Genomic DNA, 21,563 nt, shown 5'->3' with positions numbered 1-21,563 from the left:
AAAGTATTATAAAGTGACTTTATGAAAGCAAAAATGGTAAAATGGCAGAAAGGTGGCCATAAATTTATAAAAGAGAAAAGTGAGGAGACTCCTCATCCATTTGTATGTGATTTTGAAAAAAGAGCTCTTGAAAAGAGTTTTGGAGAAGAAGCTTAGGGTTTGGGAACCGTAGCAGCTATAGTTGGTTTCAGTGTTGAAACTATACACTCTAATTGGTTCAAGGAGTGAGATCACACAGATTTAACCGTTGGGATTGAAAGAGAAAGATATTTGCAGGAGATTTAAACCAGAAGAGGTTTTATTAGTTGAATCTCTGATCTATTATAATTCATTTATCATCTTTTAGGTAGAAGACTCAAGCCAAATATGAAGCCATCAACACTGCTGGAGAAGAATGAGTTTCCCTCTTATTTCTGCTGGTTGAATCTTCTAAGATAAAGTTTGTGAGTAAAGGAGGAAGTAGGGACAAGTTCTAGAGCTCAAAGCATGAGTTTGCCTTGTGAAAAGGGAACTTATTGCCAATCTTTCGATTTGTATAAGTACTGGTATTAAAGGAATCGAGCTGCTCTTGTCAAGAGGCTGAGATATTTGTCATATGCATTTATGGGCGTATTTCCCTATGGTGGACGAAGTCTGAACTTGGAGGGGTTGATTTTCTTTAACAGAATGGGGTCGTGGACCTTCTCTGTGAGCTCGTGTGCTAAATCATCACATTTCTACTTTTGGGGCCGAGTTGTGGCTTCTAGCTGGACGAGCTTCCCTCAAAAGATAAAATTTGGTGCATATGCTTCTTGCTGATTGAATTTTCTGAGCATCTGGGAGTCAAAATAATCATTTGAGACATCAGTGGGTCAGATCCCACGCTGTACAGTTATTCTGGGTCGAGTTTGGTACCTGCTTGAGGGTATTTCTTGAAGGTCGAGCTCCATCTACCATTATGAGCATATAGGCATCCATATAAAGACCATTGTTGGGCCGTATTGTTGAAAGTATCATGGCTGAGTGCTGAAGATAAGGTGACACTGATAAACTGAGCTCAAAGATCAGGTTCCTTGTTCCATTCTTTTGTAAACTCAGCTGCAAATTAAATACAAGTACTATGTAATTCCTAGGATCTATTTCCTTGGGGTATTGGATGAATATTCTTGCTGTTCATGCTTATTATCCTCACTGCTCGTACTTGTATAAGCTTGAATGAATTTTCTGAGTTTAATATAAATCAGATATGGATGTCAAGAAGCGCTTCTATGTTTCATAAAAGTTACTTAGTGTGTGTTATATGAACTAGTTTTTGTGAAAAGTGCGAACGAAATAATGTGTAATCCAATTGTTCAACAAAAGACATCATTGAAAACTCTAGTACAAACTTAGAAATTTATTGAACTTTTGAACATTTTCCTGAAGGGAATTCTATAGTGTCTAAGGAGATCTTGTTAACTTCTGCACACCTAGACACTTAGGCCTGTGTAGAAGTACCTGCTTGAGCTACAATACATCAACACTCCCTCTTAGCAAGGGAGGTACTTCTGCCCCTTAGAATTGACTTGATCCTGGAACTGCATCCACTGCCAGAGCTTCTCCCTCTAAATTGGAAGCCTTCCCTACCATTTGGTTTGGAAACATCTTGGAAATCTTGCTCTTGTTGGCCTGGTTCTTAGAAGCTTCCTGCTTCTGATTTCTGAACATCCTGTAGGGTCATCTTATAGAAAGAGACCTTCTTAACAAATTTGGAGGAATCTATTAACTACTTTCCTGTTGAACTTGAAGGTTGACTCCCTTTGAAATGCTCAACCTTCAGAGCTTCTTGCTCCTTGTTCTCTATCACTGCTATGCTCCTTCTTGTGACCCCTGTGCTAAGTCATTCTAGCACCCACAAAAAACCTATTGATTTATAGATCTGCAAAGATCTTCCTCCTGGATTTGTTTTGGCCCTTTGAGAAATTTACTAAAATCTTAATCTATTACCAATCCCCCCATTGGTAGTCTCCCTCTCCCTCTGAGGGTTGCCCTTCACCAATCTTGCTGGTATACTTGGTACTTTCCTTTGTACCATATTGCTGCCTATAACTGCCAATCCATGCCTATCATGGTAGATCCCCTGCCCAACGGCTCTGCACTCATGCACTCTTATGTTGCTTGATGCACGTGCCACACATCCCCAACTTGGACCTCCTATTCTGCTCTCGGTCTGGCCTCTCTGCTAGCCTGCACACCTCACAATTCACCTGTCTCTTGGTCCCGTGTACTCCCCATGCTACGAAACCTATTCTTTGGCTGGCATCTTGACTGTTGTCTGCTGCTGCAACCTCATTTCCCCTACAACAACCTTTGGCCCAATACTCTTCCTTAGCCCGTGTTGTCCCTTTGTGGCTGGCTGAGTCTGTAGCTACTAGTAGCGTCTTCAACACTGCTTAGTTCCCTTGTCAGTTTCCGTGCCTCTTCACCCCCCTACAGCTATGGCTACAATGTCATCAACGTCATTAAATCCCTGCGAACTAGCTCAACTGACATTATGATAGCATTTTCTGTGTCTATACCTTCGCGTAGTGACCCATCCTCACGTGCTTTGCTTGTGGCCGGTCTTGTCCTGGTTGTGTTCGCCTCCTTTGCTTGGCCCGAGCTACGTGTTGAAGAATGTAACTAGATCCGGTCTTCATAATTGTACTTGAGTCAAAAGTCAAATTTATTTTGTCAAAAGGCTCCTCCACCAAGTCACCTTGCAGTCAACCTACAAATCAATATTCTATAAGTTAGCTTCTCAATTAAACTCATGTCGGCTTATTTTTAGTGGGAAACAACTATATATAGGTGTGTAAGCCTTGCTCAAATTGCAGAGATACAAGTTCGGAGAATTTCAGAGAATAAGTTCGGTACAATACGGTGTAAGGAATTCAGATGAGAGGATTATATGACTACAAGCCGAAACTACTAAGCTAACACAGATATGAAGTCTGAAATCATTACTGGGCTACTATGTTGCCAGGAAACGTGGGTTCGGGGACGGGTACGGGTACGGGGACGGGGACGGGTACGTCATTTTTCGAAATAGGGTGCATTGGTTCGTCGGGGGTATATATATATATATAATATAAATATTATATTTTATAAATTATAATATATATGAATTTGTATATTTTTCAACTTTAAACAAGAAAACTAAAATATTTATGATTTAAACTTTAAATATTTAAACATGCACATCATTGAACATTCAACATTCACAATGAAATTTCAAAATTTCTAGTCTGATATTAAGTGCAAATTGGAGTTTACATATTAATAAGAATCATGATATATGTCCATTGTCATACTACATTGAAAATTTGTCTTAAGGCATCTCCAAACAAGAACTGGGAAATTTTAAAATACTAAAATAAAAATATCTAATAGTGAACAATGGCTTCCTCAAGCCATGTCATCAACATCACTCAGATCTTCAGTTAACATGCTCTCCAGGTAGGGATCACTCTCATCTTGAGTCTCTTGCTCATCCATAACAGCTGGAGGTAGCTCAATAAGGCCATCTGGTTGTATCTCCTCATCCACACACGTAGCATTGTTTGTGTATTGGTCCCATCTCTTGAAAGGACCCTCCTTGTATCCAGGGTCTTTTTGAGATATTAGACGAAGTGTGCTATGAACATACACTAAGTTCTCTGCCTTCTTTGAGCCCAACATATTTCTCTTTACTAAATGGATAAAGGCATAGGTACTCCAACTCCTCTCGCAAGATGAAGAACTAACTACCTAGAATATTAGGGGAAGCCCATTAAATTAATTAAAAATTAAAAAGTAAAAACTAAAATGAACCCAAAAGAACCTGATTTTTGGGGTTTCAAGTACCATCATCAGGGTTCTCCATACCCATCAAGACAAAAGAACCCAATTTTTTTTTAATGAAAAACCCGGTTCTTCATAGAAGAACCCGATTCTTATGGGTTCTTCTCAGAAGCACCCGAACCCGAATCCGGTACTTGGGGACCAGAACCCGGGACGGGTTCAAGAACCCCACCCCCGGGTTCGGGAACCCATGCAACATAGCTGGGCTATCATTACAGAGTCGAAGATTGGGCTACCATCATAGGACAGAGGCATAAATGTATTACAGGATCGTGTTGCAACTTCTATAGGGTTGAAGACAAGGATATCATTACAGGACCAAGATATGACTTTGTTGCAAGACTGTGATCATATGTGTGCTATCTCTACAGCACTGAAGACAGGGCTATTAACACAGGACCGAAGCATGACCTTGTTGCAAAACTATATTACCATATGTGTGCCACTTCTACAGGACCGAAGCCTATTACAGGACTGTGTTATCACATACAGGACCGAAGAAAATCTGTCAAGGGTTATCATATTGTTGCAAGAAAGATGTGTTGAGTACACACTCAAGAACAAAATACTACATACATGACTTAGAACTGAAGAATAATGGAACAAGGTTGACTTGATGGATGGAAGGAGTCTCTAGTCTAAGTTATAAGTGTCTTGGTCATCTCAACTTTGTATTGAATCTACTGATGGAAGAGTTCTTGACGCGGTTTTCCCCTACCAAGGGGTTTTGCCTTGGCTGCGTGCCTACATCTCATGTCCTCCCCTATTTATTGATTGGCATTAGTCTTGATGACAAGAACAAGATAACTTGAAAGAAGAAAAACTAATAATGAAACATCACAAGTTAATGTCATAATAAGAGAAATCAAATTAATTTGCCACCTAATGGATTTCTCAACACTACGCTGGTTGTGTTGCCTCCTTCGCTTGGTCTTGGCAATCCTGTATGAACTCGGCTTCCTGTGATTTTGAGATAAGTTTTCTCAGAGTTTACACTATGATACCACGTTAGTTTTCCTTGCAAACCTAACACTCAAAACTTAGTTTCTAGCAGATTATAGATCTACTGATTAATTGCACAACTAGGTTCATTAACACAATAAATTCAACAAAAACAAAATATACCAATCTCAATCAGAATGCCACAACAGAGTCTCCCCAATCAAATCAGTTCATCATTAAATTGATTCAGAACCTACTTGGGCTCTTGTCCTAAGATAATGTCCCTAGTGGAGAAATTATAAGACTGGATCTGATCCAACTGATCAAGCCCTCCTTGGCTGATTTGAATCTCCACGTTGCTCCTTCCTTAGACCTAGCACACTTAGATTATCACACTCCTCATTGAGATGCCTCTCTCAATCTTGTGCTATTGTATGGTGTGTCTTCTCCCTCTCCTTAGCCTTGCTTTTATAACATTTTGTTGAGTTAAATCCCTAACCGTATTCTCCAAAGTTATTGATGACCAAGATTAGATCTTGCCTCACTTGAGATCAAGGGTTGAAACTTGAGATTAAAATACGATGACTAAAGTAAATTACTTTTTCCATATTTTCTTTAGCTCAATTAGCACTTTTTCTATATTTTCTTTAGTTCAATTAGCCAACATAATAATTGTGTGCTTCTCCTAAGTCTAACTTAGGCTAAGTTACATTAGCAACTTCTCACACAAGAGCAAATTTTTAAGGAGATCTTGGGGGACTTCTGCATGCATAGACACTTAGGCTTTTGCAAAAGCACTTGCTCGAGCTACAAAACATCAACAGTTGGGTTTGACTAGGGAAAACTGAGGTTTTCTATGTTAGATGGAGTCAAACTCTGCTTCATTTGCTCAAAGCAAGTCTGGTTGAGTCAAATTAGGTTCGATTTGACTTGGTCTAATTTTGAGAACTAGTTGGTTCAAACCAATGAATATGGGTAGACTCCAATGAGTCCAATTACCATTCAATTGGATACATCATTCTATCATATTTATATAGTAGCTTTAAGATGATAAATTTAGCATGTGCAAAACTTGTAATAACATACGCAAGCATTGATACATGTAAATTATTTTAAATCTATCGTACATTTACATAGATAATATGCAGAGCACATTTCACAATGGCAGTTTACTTTTGTCAGTAAAGTTGAGCATGAAATCTTTCTGATATTAGTCTTGCTAAACATAGCTATAGGATCAAGTGTTGAGATCACGAACAAAAAGAGAGGATTGAATGGAACCAGAACACCAACCCATAAACTAATAGTGAAAAGGGAAAAAGCCAGCACTAAAGGAGTGTGCTGGGCTGAAGCAAAAATGCACTAGAAAGAGAGATGCTCAACTGTAAGTTAGCTATATATGAGATGCACAAATGCACATGAAAGAGAGTATGCGAACCACAAGAGAACACCAAGGATGTAGTGCCTATAGGATTAAAAGGCTTGTATTAGAGAGCCTTACCTCAATGACCAAAAGTATAATTTACAAATAAGGTTATGGGCACACATAAGTTGGGTGCACTCTCCAAGAGGGTTATTGAGCCTACGTACCAAGATGACTACGTTTAACTTAAGCATGACCTAGTATTACAATAAATGATGGTCTTGGCCATAATTAATGCTTACCCAACTGCATTAATGACACAATATGAGATGGCTATGGCCACATGTGAAGATTGCAGTATTCACAACATCAAGATGTCTAAAACATATGCTGATACTGGAGATGTTGAAATGCCAATTTAATTTAGGCTGCTGCCCTCCCAAATTAGGTTGTAGCCCATCAACAGGTCAATTCAAAGCAAGCTTTTGCTTCCTGTAGTATAATTTTACCTTCTGCACACCATATGACATGTAAATCTCATGTACGATTTTGTAAAGTGCCAGTAAATATTAACTTATATGTGAACTTTTCCACCATCCAACCCCATAGGACAAACTCTGCAATAGGTAAAATGACTGGTATACTATTGGCCTCTGGATTGGATATTTTCTGGAAGTTGTTACGCTTGTGGGATGAGAAGGATAACAAATTTGCCTTTAGAATAAAAAAATTTCCTCGTGGATTCGGTAAGTTTTTCCATTTCTTCTTTTGATTTACGATATTAAATGGATGTCTATTCTTCGTAGCCCTCAAGGCATTCATATTTTGAATTTAGCTGTTGTCAGCTATAATACAGTTCTTCCTTTGATGTTATATCTCTACCGAGCGCTCTATCTGTGTGTATCTTTGTGTTGAATATATAACTAGTATGTGTAATTAGAGTTATTGGCATAAAATCATTCTCCTCATGGTTGTTTTTAAAGAAATTCTTCTTGTTATTCTGACACACATATCCTTTCTTTTGTTCCTACCTAGTCACACACGAACTGTATTTGTTGCATTAATTTCTGCAATCCACTATGTTTATTGTTTAAAAGTAAGTTCTAAATACTCGTGATGACTTAAAGCAATTATGATTATGCCTTTGTGTTAGCTAATATTAATTTTTAGGGGTCATTCAAATTCAATGTATTGTTCTGCCTGTTTACAGGTATGGGGTGTCGCCATTTGAATACGCCCTCGGTGATTCTGGTGGAAGTTTGCAATTAGCAGCAATGAGTGGTCAAGTAAAATGGCCTCCTGGCCCTAATCCTTCCTACCCGGATTCATTGCGTCAGTTTGTCACATGGATGCTCCAACCCCAAGCTGCTATCCGCCCCCATATTGATGATGTTATTATTCATGTAGATAAATTGTTGGCCAAATTTCCTTCTTAACTTCATGGGATTTTGCCATAGAAGTGATAGTTTACATGATTTTTTGGTAAGTTTATTTACCATTATTTTGTAGTTCAAATTTGTTGAAAGGTTATTCTAGTTTGTATAATCAACATCTCATTTGGTGTATTGGTTTAAATTTATTTTCTAGTTTATTATTTTATGAAAACGCAGGAAGATGACATAAAAAAGGAACCATGCCCCATCATCTGGCTTGATTTCTTTGCATGAACTTGCTTATGCAGCTTAAGACAAAAGGGGGTAATGGCTATTGCGCGAGTTCCAATCTGTAGGGGCATTACAATAGCGGGATTGCAAAATAAAATCGTTGCAAGCTGATTATTATTCTCCTCTATTCTCCAGTTCTCATGAGCACCTACAGGGCACGCTGACGTGTGAATTTATTTTTTGCGAGTCCTTTATACAACTGCTATTAGTTTCTTCTTTCTTATTTAAATTCTTTACTCCTGTATTGTACAAATAATAGCCTTCCGAGGCATCCAGAGTAATACATGGTGCAATCGCAAATGGACGAAGTTGTGCATATTCACTTCGTAATCGTCAGCCATAATAATAATTGTTTCATAAAACGCGATTTTCGTTTTGTTTTTTTTGTTCTGCTTTCTCGTGAATGCATGTATGAGTCAGGAACATTATGGGGGAGCGGTTTCAAGATTGATATACTCTGACAGTAACGTTTGTACCATTTTTTTATTAATAAGTGAATGGAATTCATGAATACTGATTTAGGATTGTTTCCTACCTTGTAATACTGAATTTTTAATTGTATCATTTGAGCCTCATTCCACATCAGTGAAAGAAGAAATATCTGACAACTTGAGAATTGTATCATTTGAGCTTCATTCCACATCAGTGCAAGAAGAAATATCTGACAACTTGAGGCAGTCAAGCATGTTAGTTCTTGACAATCCAAGTTTTAGTCATGGAGTTAGAGTTGAATGCTAGGATATCATGAGATTGGGATTGCAGGTTTTATGGTTGTCAGTACGTGTATCTGTGTGCTTCTTGAAAACATATAAACCTAAGTGATCATTTCTCATTTTTGTGTATGGTATTCGTAGTAAACTTGTCTACGTACTGTGACTCACCCAAGAGGATTTGAACCACGCAAGAGGATTTGAACTGGGCAGCCGCTGGCACAAAACTAGCTAAAAGCCCAGCAACATTGGTGACAGATTGAGTTAACCCCTTGGGCTTAGTGTGTGTATACATGTACAGGCGCATGTGTGTGTATGTGTGTTTGCAAGTCATTGAAAGTTTTCAAATATGATAAAATATTTCGAAATTGTAGCATATAGACCTTCAATTTCATTGAGTACAATTGTGTAAACCAAATATTTATATAAAATACGATAAGATATGCTGTAACTTCCAGTTTGCAAATGGACAATATATGCAACTCTAACAAGTTGTTAGGTAGTTTTGAAAGGTGCAGAAACTCTAAAAGATGTAATTAAACCTTTTACTCGTGTTGTTGTACCATTGACTTGGTGGAAATTTTTCTGAATTCAAGAATTTTGCAATCTTTATAGCCTGAAAATGTGGGAATCTATACTTCAAAGAAGCTGATTTTATTTTATTTTAAAGTTATTATTATTATTATTTAACATTCTACTTGAGTATACAAACCTAGATTTGTGCAAGTAAATGATATATCAGGATAAAACTAGATACAGCTTCTTGGTCATCTAAATAATTTGCTTACGTTGAATTCTTAGTTTGATCTCCGTATCAGGTCATCTAAGTCATTTGCTTATGTTGTATTCTTAGATTGATGTCCATGTAAGGTCATCTAAATCATTTGCTTATGTTGAATTCTTAGATTGATCTCCATATAATGTAGTATAGCTCTATTACAGGGTTCTTAAGATATTAGTCAGCTAGGGTCATAAAATCGTTGAAGTCGATTATATTGGATTTGATATCCCTTGATCATTGTTTTATATTCAATTTGAACTATGAATAGTCTATGCTAGGTCTTAGTAATTGGTCAAGATCCCGAGCCTTTGAATTTGTATATTACTTGATCACTATTTTATATTCAACTTGAACTTGGATTAGGTTTCAAATTCTCAATGATTGTGTGCTTGGACCTCAAACCCTTATAAGTTAATTGTTACTTCGAAATATAATTTGATTGTGCATATGAGAATATTTTAGAAATTGGCCAGGTAGGAAGATTTAGACGAGAGGATTGCTTAGCATTCATAATACACAAAAAATCACAATACACCTTTGCGTGCACAACATCTAGACATTTCAATCAAAATACTTTTCTATGATATTCATAGTAGATTCATGTTTGGAAGAGCACTTAATGACATCACTCTGTACTCTATAGAGAACATGTCTGCGTGTTTGAAGATGCATTCCCCCCTGCTATGAAATATAGAAGGAGGTGTCAAAACTTTGCATTTTAGATATTATTAGAGATGAAGTTGAGACAAATTATTATTTTTTTGGATAAATTTGGAGGTTTATTAGATGATCCCATGACCAAGAGAGATTCACAAGAGATGAAACTTGTCTACAACCTTTTTTTTTTTTTTTAAGAATTGAATAAGCGACATCTATACTTTTTTAAATACGTATCATTGATGCATTCTCTACTATTAAGACCATAGGATCGTAACCTTGCTTCATGCTCATACACACAATAGACGCAAAGATTGTTGGTTAACCACAAATAGAATGTACCAATTTAGTGGGATGTTGGGTTAGAGTCGTTCATACCCGAGCAATGTATATAAGGGACCATAATTTGCTCATTTTTTATGCGTACTCTTTTAATTTAATTATCTCTATTTATTTATTTGACTTGTGGGGAGTTTTTGGGTTTCTTTTGAACTATTAAAGACAATCAATCATGTCATTTCATTGTATTCATTGGTATGCGTTTCTTATTTAATTGAAAATTAAGGTGTTATAAAACATGATAATATTTAGTGTTAAATTTTTAACTCATGTAGAAAGAGTCAAACAAGGATAATATAAAGCTCAAATCTTACAAGCATTTATTAAGCAAGAAAAAGGCTGATTTCATGGTTTCAAGGAGGGAAGAACTAATCTTCCTTGGGAAAAATAATACCAAATTATTTTGGAAGGAGCTCCAACCGAAAAAGATACAAATTGGAAATAATATTACAGCTTCTAAATGGTTTGACTATGCAAGACAACTCTATGAGTAGGTTCCCAAGGTTGACCCTCCCCCCTTGGTCAACACTGATACTAAACTCTTCACGGTACAAGAGGTAGAGATGGGTATCAAGAAGGTGGGTGTTGGAAAAGCAAAAGACTTAGCTGAACTCTAAGCATAATATCTAAAGTGGGGCTCAAAGATTCTTGCACCTCACATTACAAAAATCTTCAACAACATCATACAACAAGGGCTCCCCACAGATTGGACAACTAGTCTGGCAATACCTCTTTTCAAGAGCGGCGACATCATTAATCCCTCCAATTATAGGACCATCATGATAAACCCTTTGTTTGCAAAGCTATTTGGAAGCATGCTAGAAAACAAAATTAGCAAGTGGGCAGAAGAAAGAAATAAGCGTGCTAAAGGGCAAGCAGGTTTTAGACCTAAGCATTCCACAGTTGATCATTGCATAACTTTAAGGCACATCATTGAAAAAGTTTGGGAGAAGAAGGAAGAAGTCTTTTGTTGCTTTGTTGATTTCAGAAAAGCGTTTGACTCGGTTCCTAGGGATAAACTTTGGCAAAGAATAGAGGAACTTGGGGTTCCTAAGCATTTGAGAGCAGCTGTGCATAGGCTGTATGAAGAGGTGAAAGTCAAAATTAGATCTTCAGTAGGCATTTCTGAAAGTTTTAGAAGCGATATCGGGGTCAAGCAAGGTTGCCCACTGTCTCCTACCCTTTTTGGCTTATATATTGACAAGCTTGAGGAGTGGTTAAATTCGCAAGGGGGTGATGGTATCTATTTGTGCAAGTTTGTTATAAGGCTTCTTTTGTATGCAGATGACCTTATTCTGATTGCTAAATCGGCTCTTGGTTTGCAAGAGCACTTACTATCCCTTGAGCATTTTTGTAGAAGTGTGGGGATGCAAGTCAATATCAGCAAAACGAAAGTAGTGGTCTTCTCTAAGAAAAGAAAACATAACCAGCATAAGTTCTACTTTGAAGGCAACATTCTGGAAGAAGTTGCGGATTACAAATACCTCGAAATTGACTTCAACAAAAATCTAAGCTGGAATGGTTGTAGAAAGAAAAGAACTTTGGGGAGTTGGAAAGCATTTTATGCTTTTCAAAATAGATGTAGAGAGGCAGAGTTATGGGACTGGAAGACCACTCAAACTCTTTTTGGGCTTCTAGTGATTCTAGTGATTCTATATGGTTGTGAACTGTGGGCTAGCAGTACTTCCGACATGTAGTGGAGACAAATTGAGAAAATTCAGAAGCGTTTGATTACAAACAAATTTAAGATTAAAAGTGCAGTTCCTTATGATATCTTGTTAAGTGAAACAGGGACTGTTCCTATTGAAGCAATTGCTATGGTGTGAGTCATAAGGTATTTAAAAAAAATTGAGCAAATGGAAGAGGGTAGATGGCCTAAGGTTGTCTTTAATGATAGATTGTGCAAGAGCAAAAAAACTTGGATGCAACAAAATAACAATGGTTTAGTAAATGGGATATTTGCTTGAACGCGTCCCCATAAACAGCGAAGAGATAAAAACTTTTGTTATGGAAAAGTTCCACAAACGTACTTGGGAGAAGGAGCTAGGAAGAAAGAAAAATTACTATATTGAAGTGTTTAATCCCACTCATAATCATCAACCAAAAGCATACATAGAGGCCAATATTTCTTGGAGAGCCAAAATTCTTATTGCTCAGTTAAGGACTAATTCTCATCAACTCCGTTGTGAAATAGGGTGCTGGAAAAGGCCAAAGAAAGTGTGGGAGGAAAGGGTATGCATTTTTTGTTCTTCCGGAAAAGTGGAAACAAAAAAACATTTCATTTTAGAATGTGAGGCCTTCAAAGACAACAGGGAAAGTTATGCAGATACGTTGACAGCTAGCTCTTGGGATAATCTATTTAATGAGGGGTTTGTCGAGAAGATGGGAGCATTTATTGTGAAGCTTCACAAAAAAAGGGCCGAATACATCAAGTAGATGAAGAAGCAATCTGTCCCATAGGCTATCTTTAGCCTCGTGGACGTTAAAATAATTTCTTCTTCTTCATAACAGCTTAATTCACTTAGGATCTCATGACCATAAGTGTGGTAAGCTTAGAGAAATAGACATTACACCACACAACATAACTCACATTGATTATGTTGATACCTTTTAGTTGGTCCAGGGTCTCAATCTCCTATAATCCTAACATCCTATAAATTTTCCTCTTGAATCATCATGCATGTCCTTTGGTGTCTTTTGAACTATCATTTCTTATGAACCAAATGTTTGGCTTTCTTCGCACTTGAATGCTAATTGTTGACATTAGGTGGTTAATTGCTAAAAAAAACTTAGATTGTTTAATATGAATCACTTGTAAAACTTAGGTTTAACTATGGTATTAATTTACAAGGCTATGACATGGTCACCCATAGTAAGTTTTGGGGGCTATTTCCTATTGATATCGACTCTATTTTCAAATTGGTATTGAGATTTTACATGAGTGATTTGAATGGAAAGTGGCATCCACCCATGGTATTTATCCATTGTATTGTAAGTGGTATTCATCCATAATATTCATTCACCCATGGAATTTACCATGGTATTGTAACTAATAAAAAAGGCTATGAGTAACAAGTAGTATTTTGTAAAATGATAGATTATCCACCACAATGTAGCTTTTACAGTTATTTTCTATTTTAATTAAAAAAAAAATTGGTGATTTTGTTTACTGTGTGTCATTATCTTTGTCTGACATTTCAATTTTACAGATTTGGGGAACTGCCCCCAAGATCTGGATCAGTGCTTTTAGAGCGGGTTAGGAATCATGGCAACCAAGATTCATATAGTAGGTGCGTAAGGGTTTTTGAAGGTCATATGTTTGAATTTTCAGGGTTTATTGAGATGGGTTGTTGGCCTCCTACGAAGCTCTCTTTCTGATTCTAGAACCCTTAGTAGCAAGTTTATTAATTTTGTGGAGAGATCATGGTCTAATCGAGGTTCCATTAAGCACTATGAAATCAGAGCTACGCTACATTCAGTGTTGTTGATTTATGTGATTAGGGATTTGTTGCAGAATGGATATGGTGTTCATTTTCTGGGCTCCCATGGCTTTCCTATCAGTTGAATCATAGGATTCAAAAACTGAATTACTCAGTGTCCCATGAAGTTTGGTCAACCCAAATTTACTCCCTCTGCACCGCATATTTAAAGAATAATGTTGTGTGTTTTACGTGTAATATTAACATCAGTGATACATTTCAGCGTTCTGGTACATGCACTCCACCCAACAGATACTTTCTTCTTGTCGGGTATCAAACTTCTTATTGGATCAGGCAGGTGCACGGTGAACCAAATTGATGCCACTATGACGAAGGATTCCATGATACCAAGTGGTATCCAATACGAGGTTCAGATGAAAAATATGTGCAAATCTTGCGATGCGCAATTTGTGCCTATCAAGGTCAATTACCGTGAACATCCAACCCCCTACGCCTTCATTCCTGCCCATGTTATTCTTGCAGGCATGGAGGTATTTCTCAAGTCTACTGAAATGTCCCTCGTTCACATCAGTAAAGCAAGGCTCTATGATCGCCTTATAGCTCCCCCTCCGTCTCTTTTTCTGTCCTCTGTCTTTTTGAGCCTTTATTCAGTTGGAACAACCTCTGTTTTGGAAGCGACATTGGCTTAACGGGGTTGTCTTCTCTCTGTCATTGTTTTTTGGAGTAAGATCTCTTATACGTCTCTAGTTGTAAAAGGTGCTTTTGTTAGTTGTCTCTGGGAATCTCCCTGGCATTTATGTTCTTGTGGACATCAAAACTTTGAATATGTAACTCCTTTTATATATCAATGAAAGAAGTTATTTTTTCTTTGAGAAAAAATCAAGGCTCTATGACTGGAACCAAGCTATCCTGAAGACGTTTTCCAATTCAAATCTTGAGTTAGTAGCAGGCATAGCCAACGAGTATGTGGCATGGCACATCAAAATGCAGGTGGCCATTTCTTGGGTCACGCAAAACCTCCAATCTTATCTAAGTGGTACAAAGGTCACGAGGCTCTGGGTGGGCAATGAAGTCTGTAGGGCAATGAAGCCTGTACCAGTGACGATGTTGAAGTCAAATAAAACATTGTTCCTGTAATACAGAGCATCCATATAGCCTTGCCCCTCAGGGAGCACCTGGACTTGTCAGCCATCACAAGAGCTCTATTTTGTGTCAACACGTACTCAATTTCTGCTTACATCGGGAAAATCTCTTATGATTACACTCTTTTTATTCCTAACGCTGGTAGGGACAACTCAAACACTCATCTGCACTACGACAACATGATGTATGCCATGGTGGACGCGGTAGGGCATGGAAATCTTGAAATCAAAATTTTGGAGTTTGAGTGGGGCCCTCGAAAGGGGACCCTGATGAGATAAGGGCCTCCATTCAGAATTTTGTGACCTACAACAGAAACCTTCTGCAACACATTTTGAAGAATCAGCGCACTCCCACGAAGTCCAACTGTATTCTCTAGGCTTACATGTTCGCCTTGTTGAATGAAGACCTGAAGAACTACCCCACATCTGAGAGAAATTATGGGCTCATCAACCCCACCGAACCACAATCTATGATATCCATGATGACATTTCCTCCATAAATGGCAACCCTGCGATGTATCATGGACGGATGGATCATTGTAATTTCAAGGGTGCGATAATTCCTCTTCCATGGGAACTTCCACAGTCGATCCTGAGTATCTCAAGACACTAACTTCTAGCTCCTCTTAATCCACAAGAAGTCAAGGATGTTGATACATCTGCAGTGCCGACACTTTTCACCAGAGTCTCACATGATCTTGTCCCTGAAGCAATTCTGGCCACTAGGAATCTCATAAGGTTAGACATATCTTCTTAGGCAACTGCGATGGTCACTAACGTTGCCAGTGCTACAAGCAATACCAGTACACCAATCAAGCAAAAGAAAACCGATTTTGATATAATTGACTGCAATGCTACATAGATTGCTCCAAAAACCTTCATTCCAACACTGTTTTGACATGCCACTGAGCATATATTCATCAAGCCACACAATTCTGACGTCATCTTCAAATTATATGCAGGGGACAATGATGTTATAAAGTTTCAGAGATTGGCAAAGACCATCATCTCAAGCTGAGAAGTAAGTGCCAGGTCCTATTCATGGCCATCTTCTACCTCTACCTCATCATTGATATTACCTTCTTTTAGATGGAATGAGAATTATGTCGATTCTTCTTAGCCATCAAATTTCCAATACAACAATTGTTCTGCAGGCACATATCATTTGGAAAGGGTTATTGTGGGCAAGGTTATAGTGAGAATCTACAAAGATAAGCTACTAGATTTCTACGAGGAAGACGGGCAAGAAAACTATCTCATTACGGTTGTGGGTCAACCACACAAAACCCTTATCACTGAAGTCCATTTCTAGGCCACACATTGTCAACATCACAGTTGGCCACCAACATTACATGGTATCTCTGTCCTTGGATCTTAATTCATCATGGTATTTGGGTCATCCACAAACCCACGGTTATGGGTCAATCCCACAAAACCCTTGTCATCTAAGTCCATTTGCTAGGCCCCACACTGTTAGTATCACAATTGATCACAAACATTACAGGTTATCTCTATCACCGAATCTTCGTTTTTCATGGTTATGAGACATCCACAAACCCACGCTTCATCGAAGTCCATTTGCTAGGCCGCACAGTGTCAGTGTCACAAGTGGTCACAAGCATTACATGATCTTCTTTCATCACGGTTAAGGGTTAACCACACAAAACCCTTCTCTTCAGTGGCTCTTCATATTCAACAAAGGCTTCTCAAGAAGCAACTTCACGCAATGGGGACCATTGCTTTTGAAGAGAGGAGGAATGACTTGAAAGGAAAGTGGCATACACCCTAGGTGTTCATCCACCCATGGTATTCATCCACCCAGGGTATTGTACGTGGCATGCATCCATGATATTCATTCACCCATGCTATTTACCTACCCATGGAATTTACCTGTGGTATTGTAACTAAAAGAAAAAGGCTACAAGTAACTAGTCACATTTTGCAAAAGGACAGATTGTCCACCACAATGTAGCTTTTATAATTATTCTCTATTTTAATAAAAAGTTTCTTGATGATTTTGTTTACTGTGTCATTTTTGTTTGGCATTTCAATTTTTTAGAACTTGGGGGACTACCCCCAGGATCCAGATCAATGATTCCATATTTTATTAAGGATTAAGAAGAGTATAAGGAAGGATCAAGGATGCTTTCTTGTAGCTTGGATCTTTGAGTGGTAGGTTCTTGAAAAGTGTTGCTTGTTTCACTTTACAGTAAGCATCACACACTCCTTTAGAACTTGACTCTAGTTTCCCATCAACTATTATTTGATACAAATGTTGATCGTTGACTAACCGATCCTATCCTAACTTTGATATCTTACTCATGGGTCTCTATGTTTGTATCTTGTTATCATTGAAATTTTAGCGCACATTTTTATTGGTGAAATCTCCCCAATTATTTCTCATTACTAGGGCGTATTCCCTTGTTTAGTGAAGTTTTGTCCATCATGTGCCAACATTTTCCACTTCTAAATCTAAAACCACAATACCATGGGTCTCTCTACCCTTGCTAAATTACTATCACAATTCATTGGTAAATACAACCATCTCATATTGATTCTAATGGCCTTTTAATAGGCTCAAACTTGGACTAATCTAGTAGGCATTGTAAGTACCCCATTGAATTTAAAAGTTTTTCTTTTCCTTCTAATATGTGTCTATACTTGTTCAATGTAATAGGAATTGAGGCAATCTCATGCCATCATCCCATAAGCCCCTATAAATTTTGAACCAATGTCAACATTTGGATATATTATATAGATTGTTATAAAAATCCCTTCGCCTTTCATTCCTTGATCACACCTCCGTCATTTTCTTTTCTTTGGATTTAAAAATTTGTGATTCTCCTCAAGGATATTAATGCACATGTATGCTTAGAAGAATATATTAACTCTAAATGTTTACATTCTCATGGTATACTCTCATTGATTCAATGCTTCCTTTCAAAGGTTTCATCATGATCTCGAGGGATTTGTGTAGGTCTTCCAACAATGGGTCGAAAGGGAAATGAGAAGGCTAAGCTAGTGTTACTAAAATTTGCATAGGTTGGCTAGAGGGAGAGTGCCTTAGGCCTAGTCCCTTACACTTATCTTGCTTTCCTTGCTTTCCTTTTGTCACTTTGTCTCTCTTCAAATTGGTGTTGGATTTGTGATAGCTTCAAAGAGCATATACCAATGGAAGGGATTATCTACGATATTGAAGTTGGAATCAAATAAATTCCTCTCGAATTGGCTAACGAAATTAGACATAATTGTGTTAAGAACTTTGAGAAATGAAAAACCTCCTAAGAGCGATATTTCAAAGAAAGAACATCTCGCTCTAAAAAAAATAAATGATAATTTAGATATCACTGTGGTTGAAGTGGACAAAGGCAATGCAATAGTCATAATGCATATGGGAGAGTATGTGGAAAAGAAGGGGGATCATCTCACCAATATTAAGAGCCAAAGGAAGGTTGATAAAAATCCAATGAACAAAGTTGTAAGAAGTGTTGAAAGCTAAAGCAACGTTAATTCCCAAGAAAACAATTATGCCCAGAATCTATACAAGCTTGAGATTCACAAGGAGGGAACCTTTCCTAGATCAATTTTTGACACTATTGACTCCCATACAAATGCTCTGGTAGCTTATCTAGAGAATAAACTAGAAACATTTGTGGGAAAACCTTGCTTCTATATATGCGATTTTGTGCATTTTGTTGAAATGATAAAAAATGGAAGTTAGAAGAAAACCATATAGTAGTAAGTTTCAATGTAGAATACTTGTTCATAAAGATTCCCATAGGTGACATTGCTGTGAGAATAAGACAAATCAATAATGATGGGATCACAAAATTGGTGGGAGTTATACCTAAAATCAAGTTTTTTTTAGCGTTCAAAACAATATATATGAGTAGACAAATGGCATAGAGGCTCTCCAATATCTCCTCTTGCAAAAATATATTCATGATTTTTTAGCAAAAAGTCATTGATTTGTTAGCAATAAACCAAAGTGGTGGATAGAGCTTGTAGGTGACACAAATCTAACTTGACCACATGGACAAGAGAGCCTTTAAGAGTTCCATAATATTAAACAATCTTTCTCTGAATATAAAGTTCAGCAAAGAAGTGGAGAAAAATGGTGGTTTACCATTCCTTGAAGTTAGTTTCATAAGGAAAGGTGATGGTTCTCTAGCTACAAGATCAAAAGAAAACACATACAAAGTTATACTTGCAAGGCACTTCCCATCGCTATCTTTTGCAAAAGATTAACATACTCTACATTTGGCGTAGCTAAAATTGTAGATGAGGACCATATTGATCATGAAAAAACATGTCTAACCAATGCTTTGGAGAAGGATGACTACAAAGATGAGAAAACGAGAAAAACATTCCAAATAGTATGAATAAAACCAATGCCTAACAGTGGAAAGTCACAAGCCTAAAAGAAATCCCTTGTAACTTGTATAAAAGATGTCACTGAGAATAGCATGAAGATTTTGAAGAGGAAAAAACATAAAGATAATTTATTCTCCCAAACACTTATAAGGGAACTAAAATCTCTCAAAGAAAATATCAATCCTAAACAATATGAAGTGCATTGTATCCACGATTCTTGTGGATGCCCATAAATTAGAAAACATAGTGGGATATTTGACATAATTGGGTGATTAAGTTCACCCCTTTGGAGCATTTTGAAACCACGGTGCATCACATATGCATTGAGGAGGTGAACATCATGATTAGAGTAGAACACTACACAAAGATGCATCTTTCAGAAGCATTTGAGATTGAGATATAACCAAAAAAGCTCAATAGAGATAATGGATGGATGTTCAATTATAACTGGTCACCCATCATCCATAGATTAAATATAGGGATCACATAAGGTTTCATTAATAACATTAATAATTTGATCCACCCTTAACATAACCTCAATATATATTTATAAGCTATACAAAAATGTGATCTGATCACAATCACATCTTAATGAAGGCTCAAGAAGAGTGATCTAAAATGTTGAATATATGAATCCTCCAACATGGATATTCTAGGAAAATCACTTATGATAATACATACCCATTCACATTCACATATGACATGATTTCATATTTGAAGGTATTAGCAAAACAATGCCCTAATATATGAGAATAATATACAACTACTATATAACTTGACATATGTTAGAAAATTGTAAGGCATAAATATTTTCTTGCTTTGATAATAAATTGTGATATATTTGAATTATATTATCTTCTTATGTCTTCTTTTCATCAAGCAACTATCAAACCATAAATAACATGAAGATCACAAGAACAATACAACACAATATGTAGGCTTTCATCTAGGGAAAAACTCCTCTCCTAGGGGAAAACCCAGTGAAAATTCTCTTCTTCTTATAGAACCAAGTCAAAATGAGACATCCAAGACATCTAGACCAAGACAAAGATTCTCTCCAAGAACCAAGTCAACCTTCCAAAATATTCTCCTTCAAACAATTCAGGGTCTCTTAAAGTCAATGAAAGTTAATGCTTCAAAATTCTGCCTCAATCAAGGTTTCGACCTTTACTTCAAGTCTGCAATCTTGACCCGCAACTTTGGACCTAGAATATGCTCAGTAACCCTAGAAAACTCAGACATGTGAGTGAAAAAGGTCAAATTTCAAGTCTTTCCCCTCCTCTTTGGTTTTCTCCTTGACTTCATGTCCTTCGATCTACTCTTTCTCCTTCTTTTATTGCAGATCAAACTTATGACCATTGGATGGATAAATAGGTCGAAGTTTCCTCCAATATATACCTTTTCTAGGAGATCGAATAGCCACATCAAGGCCAACTTGTCACATGTAGGGCCGACTTGATCTTGGAGGAAAAGTTAACTTTCTTGACTCAAAATAAATTGCTTTCTTGATACAAATATCCCAAGGGTCTAATACATATGACAAATTCTTTTGACTCATGACAAACTCTAGAAGCATGAAATGCATGCTTTGACGTAAGAGACAAATAAAAGAGCATGAAACCCATGATTAACAATAGTTTTCTTGTTCATTTTCACTTTTTACAATAAATATAAAATCATATAAATACATAGATAATTATGAAGACTGAGCATAGTTACATTTTTCAACTACATATACTTAGCTTGTGTAGTGCTCCTCATCTTGTCATTGGGATTCATGCCCAAACCTGCACTACTCTACAAATATTTAAGGAGTTCCAAATAATTACAATTCTTTCTTTCCTTTACATTGATTTTTGATTAAAGATTATACTGAACCAATATTGTAGAACTATGATACATAATCCAAAAAAAATAGATTTACCTAGATAAGTCGGGTCACTTGAGGTACACATTTAATGCATGAATTCATAGTTATATCCTATTTGTACTATGACCATTTTTCCAACACTATTTCACCTATAGGGCCCTATTATTTAGACAATTATTTCATAAATATATCTTTGCGAGTTTACAATAAAAAATATCCATATTTTGAAATAGTGGGGAATATGTCAATCTCTTTCGATTAACATAATTTATATTAAATACAATTGAGTAACAATAGGCAATTGCTCATAAGTAGCGGTCTTCATGGTTTCATTTGTATATCCATAGTATTATGTAATTCATCATCTTATTTGAAACAAAAAATGTCTTAGCCACTAAAAACCCGTATTACAACTTATCCACATGATAAACATAATTTATA

At 36.9% G+C, this 21,563-nt stretch overlaps 1 protein-coding gene across 3 annotated transcripts in view; it reads left to right on the top strand.

The window, feature by feature from the left end:
- The window catches only part of PK3 (serine/threonine protein kinase 3), a 204,477-nt gene extending 196,147 nt beyond the window's left edge, over positions 1 to 8,330 (top strand). For 2 of the 3 annotated variants that reach the window (XM_089447815.1, XM_089447813.1), the window contains exons 6-7: positions 7,356 to 7,627; positions 7,827 to 8,330. In XM_089447815.1, the coding sequence (XP_089303941.1) occupies positions 7,356 to 7,581 (226 nt within the window). In that variant the 3' untranslated portion in view covers positions 7,582 to 7,627; positions 7,827 to 8,330. Of the gene's footprint in view, positions 1 to 7,355; positions 7,628 to 7,755 lie in introns of all 3 variants that reach the window. The other variant, XM_089447814.1, reaches the window with a different exon arrangement.
- Positions 8,331 to 21,563: the final 13,233 nt, after the last annotated feature.

The sequence above is a fragment of the Pinus tabuliformis genome, chromosome X (assembly GCF_031772625.1).
Source record: "Pinus tabuliformis cultivar Carrire ecotype Pingquan chromosome X, CPIR1, whole genome shotgun sequence".
In the NCBI taxonomy this organism is placed as follows: Eukaryota; Viridiplantae; Streptophyta; class Pinopsida; order Pinales; family Pinaceae; genus Pinus; species Pinus tabuliformis.
This window is presented reverse-complemented; position numbering and strand designations above follow the sequence as displayed.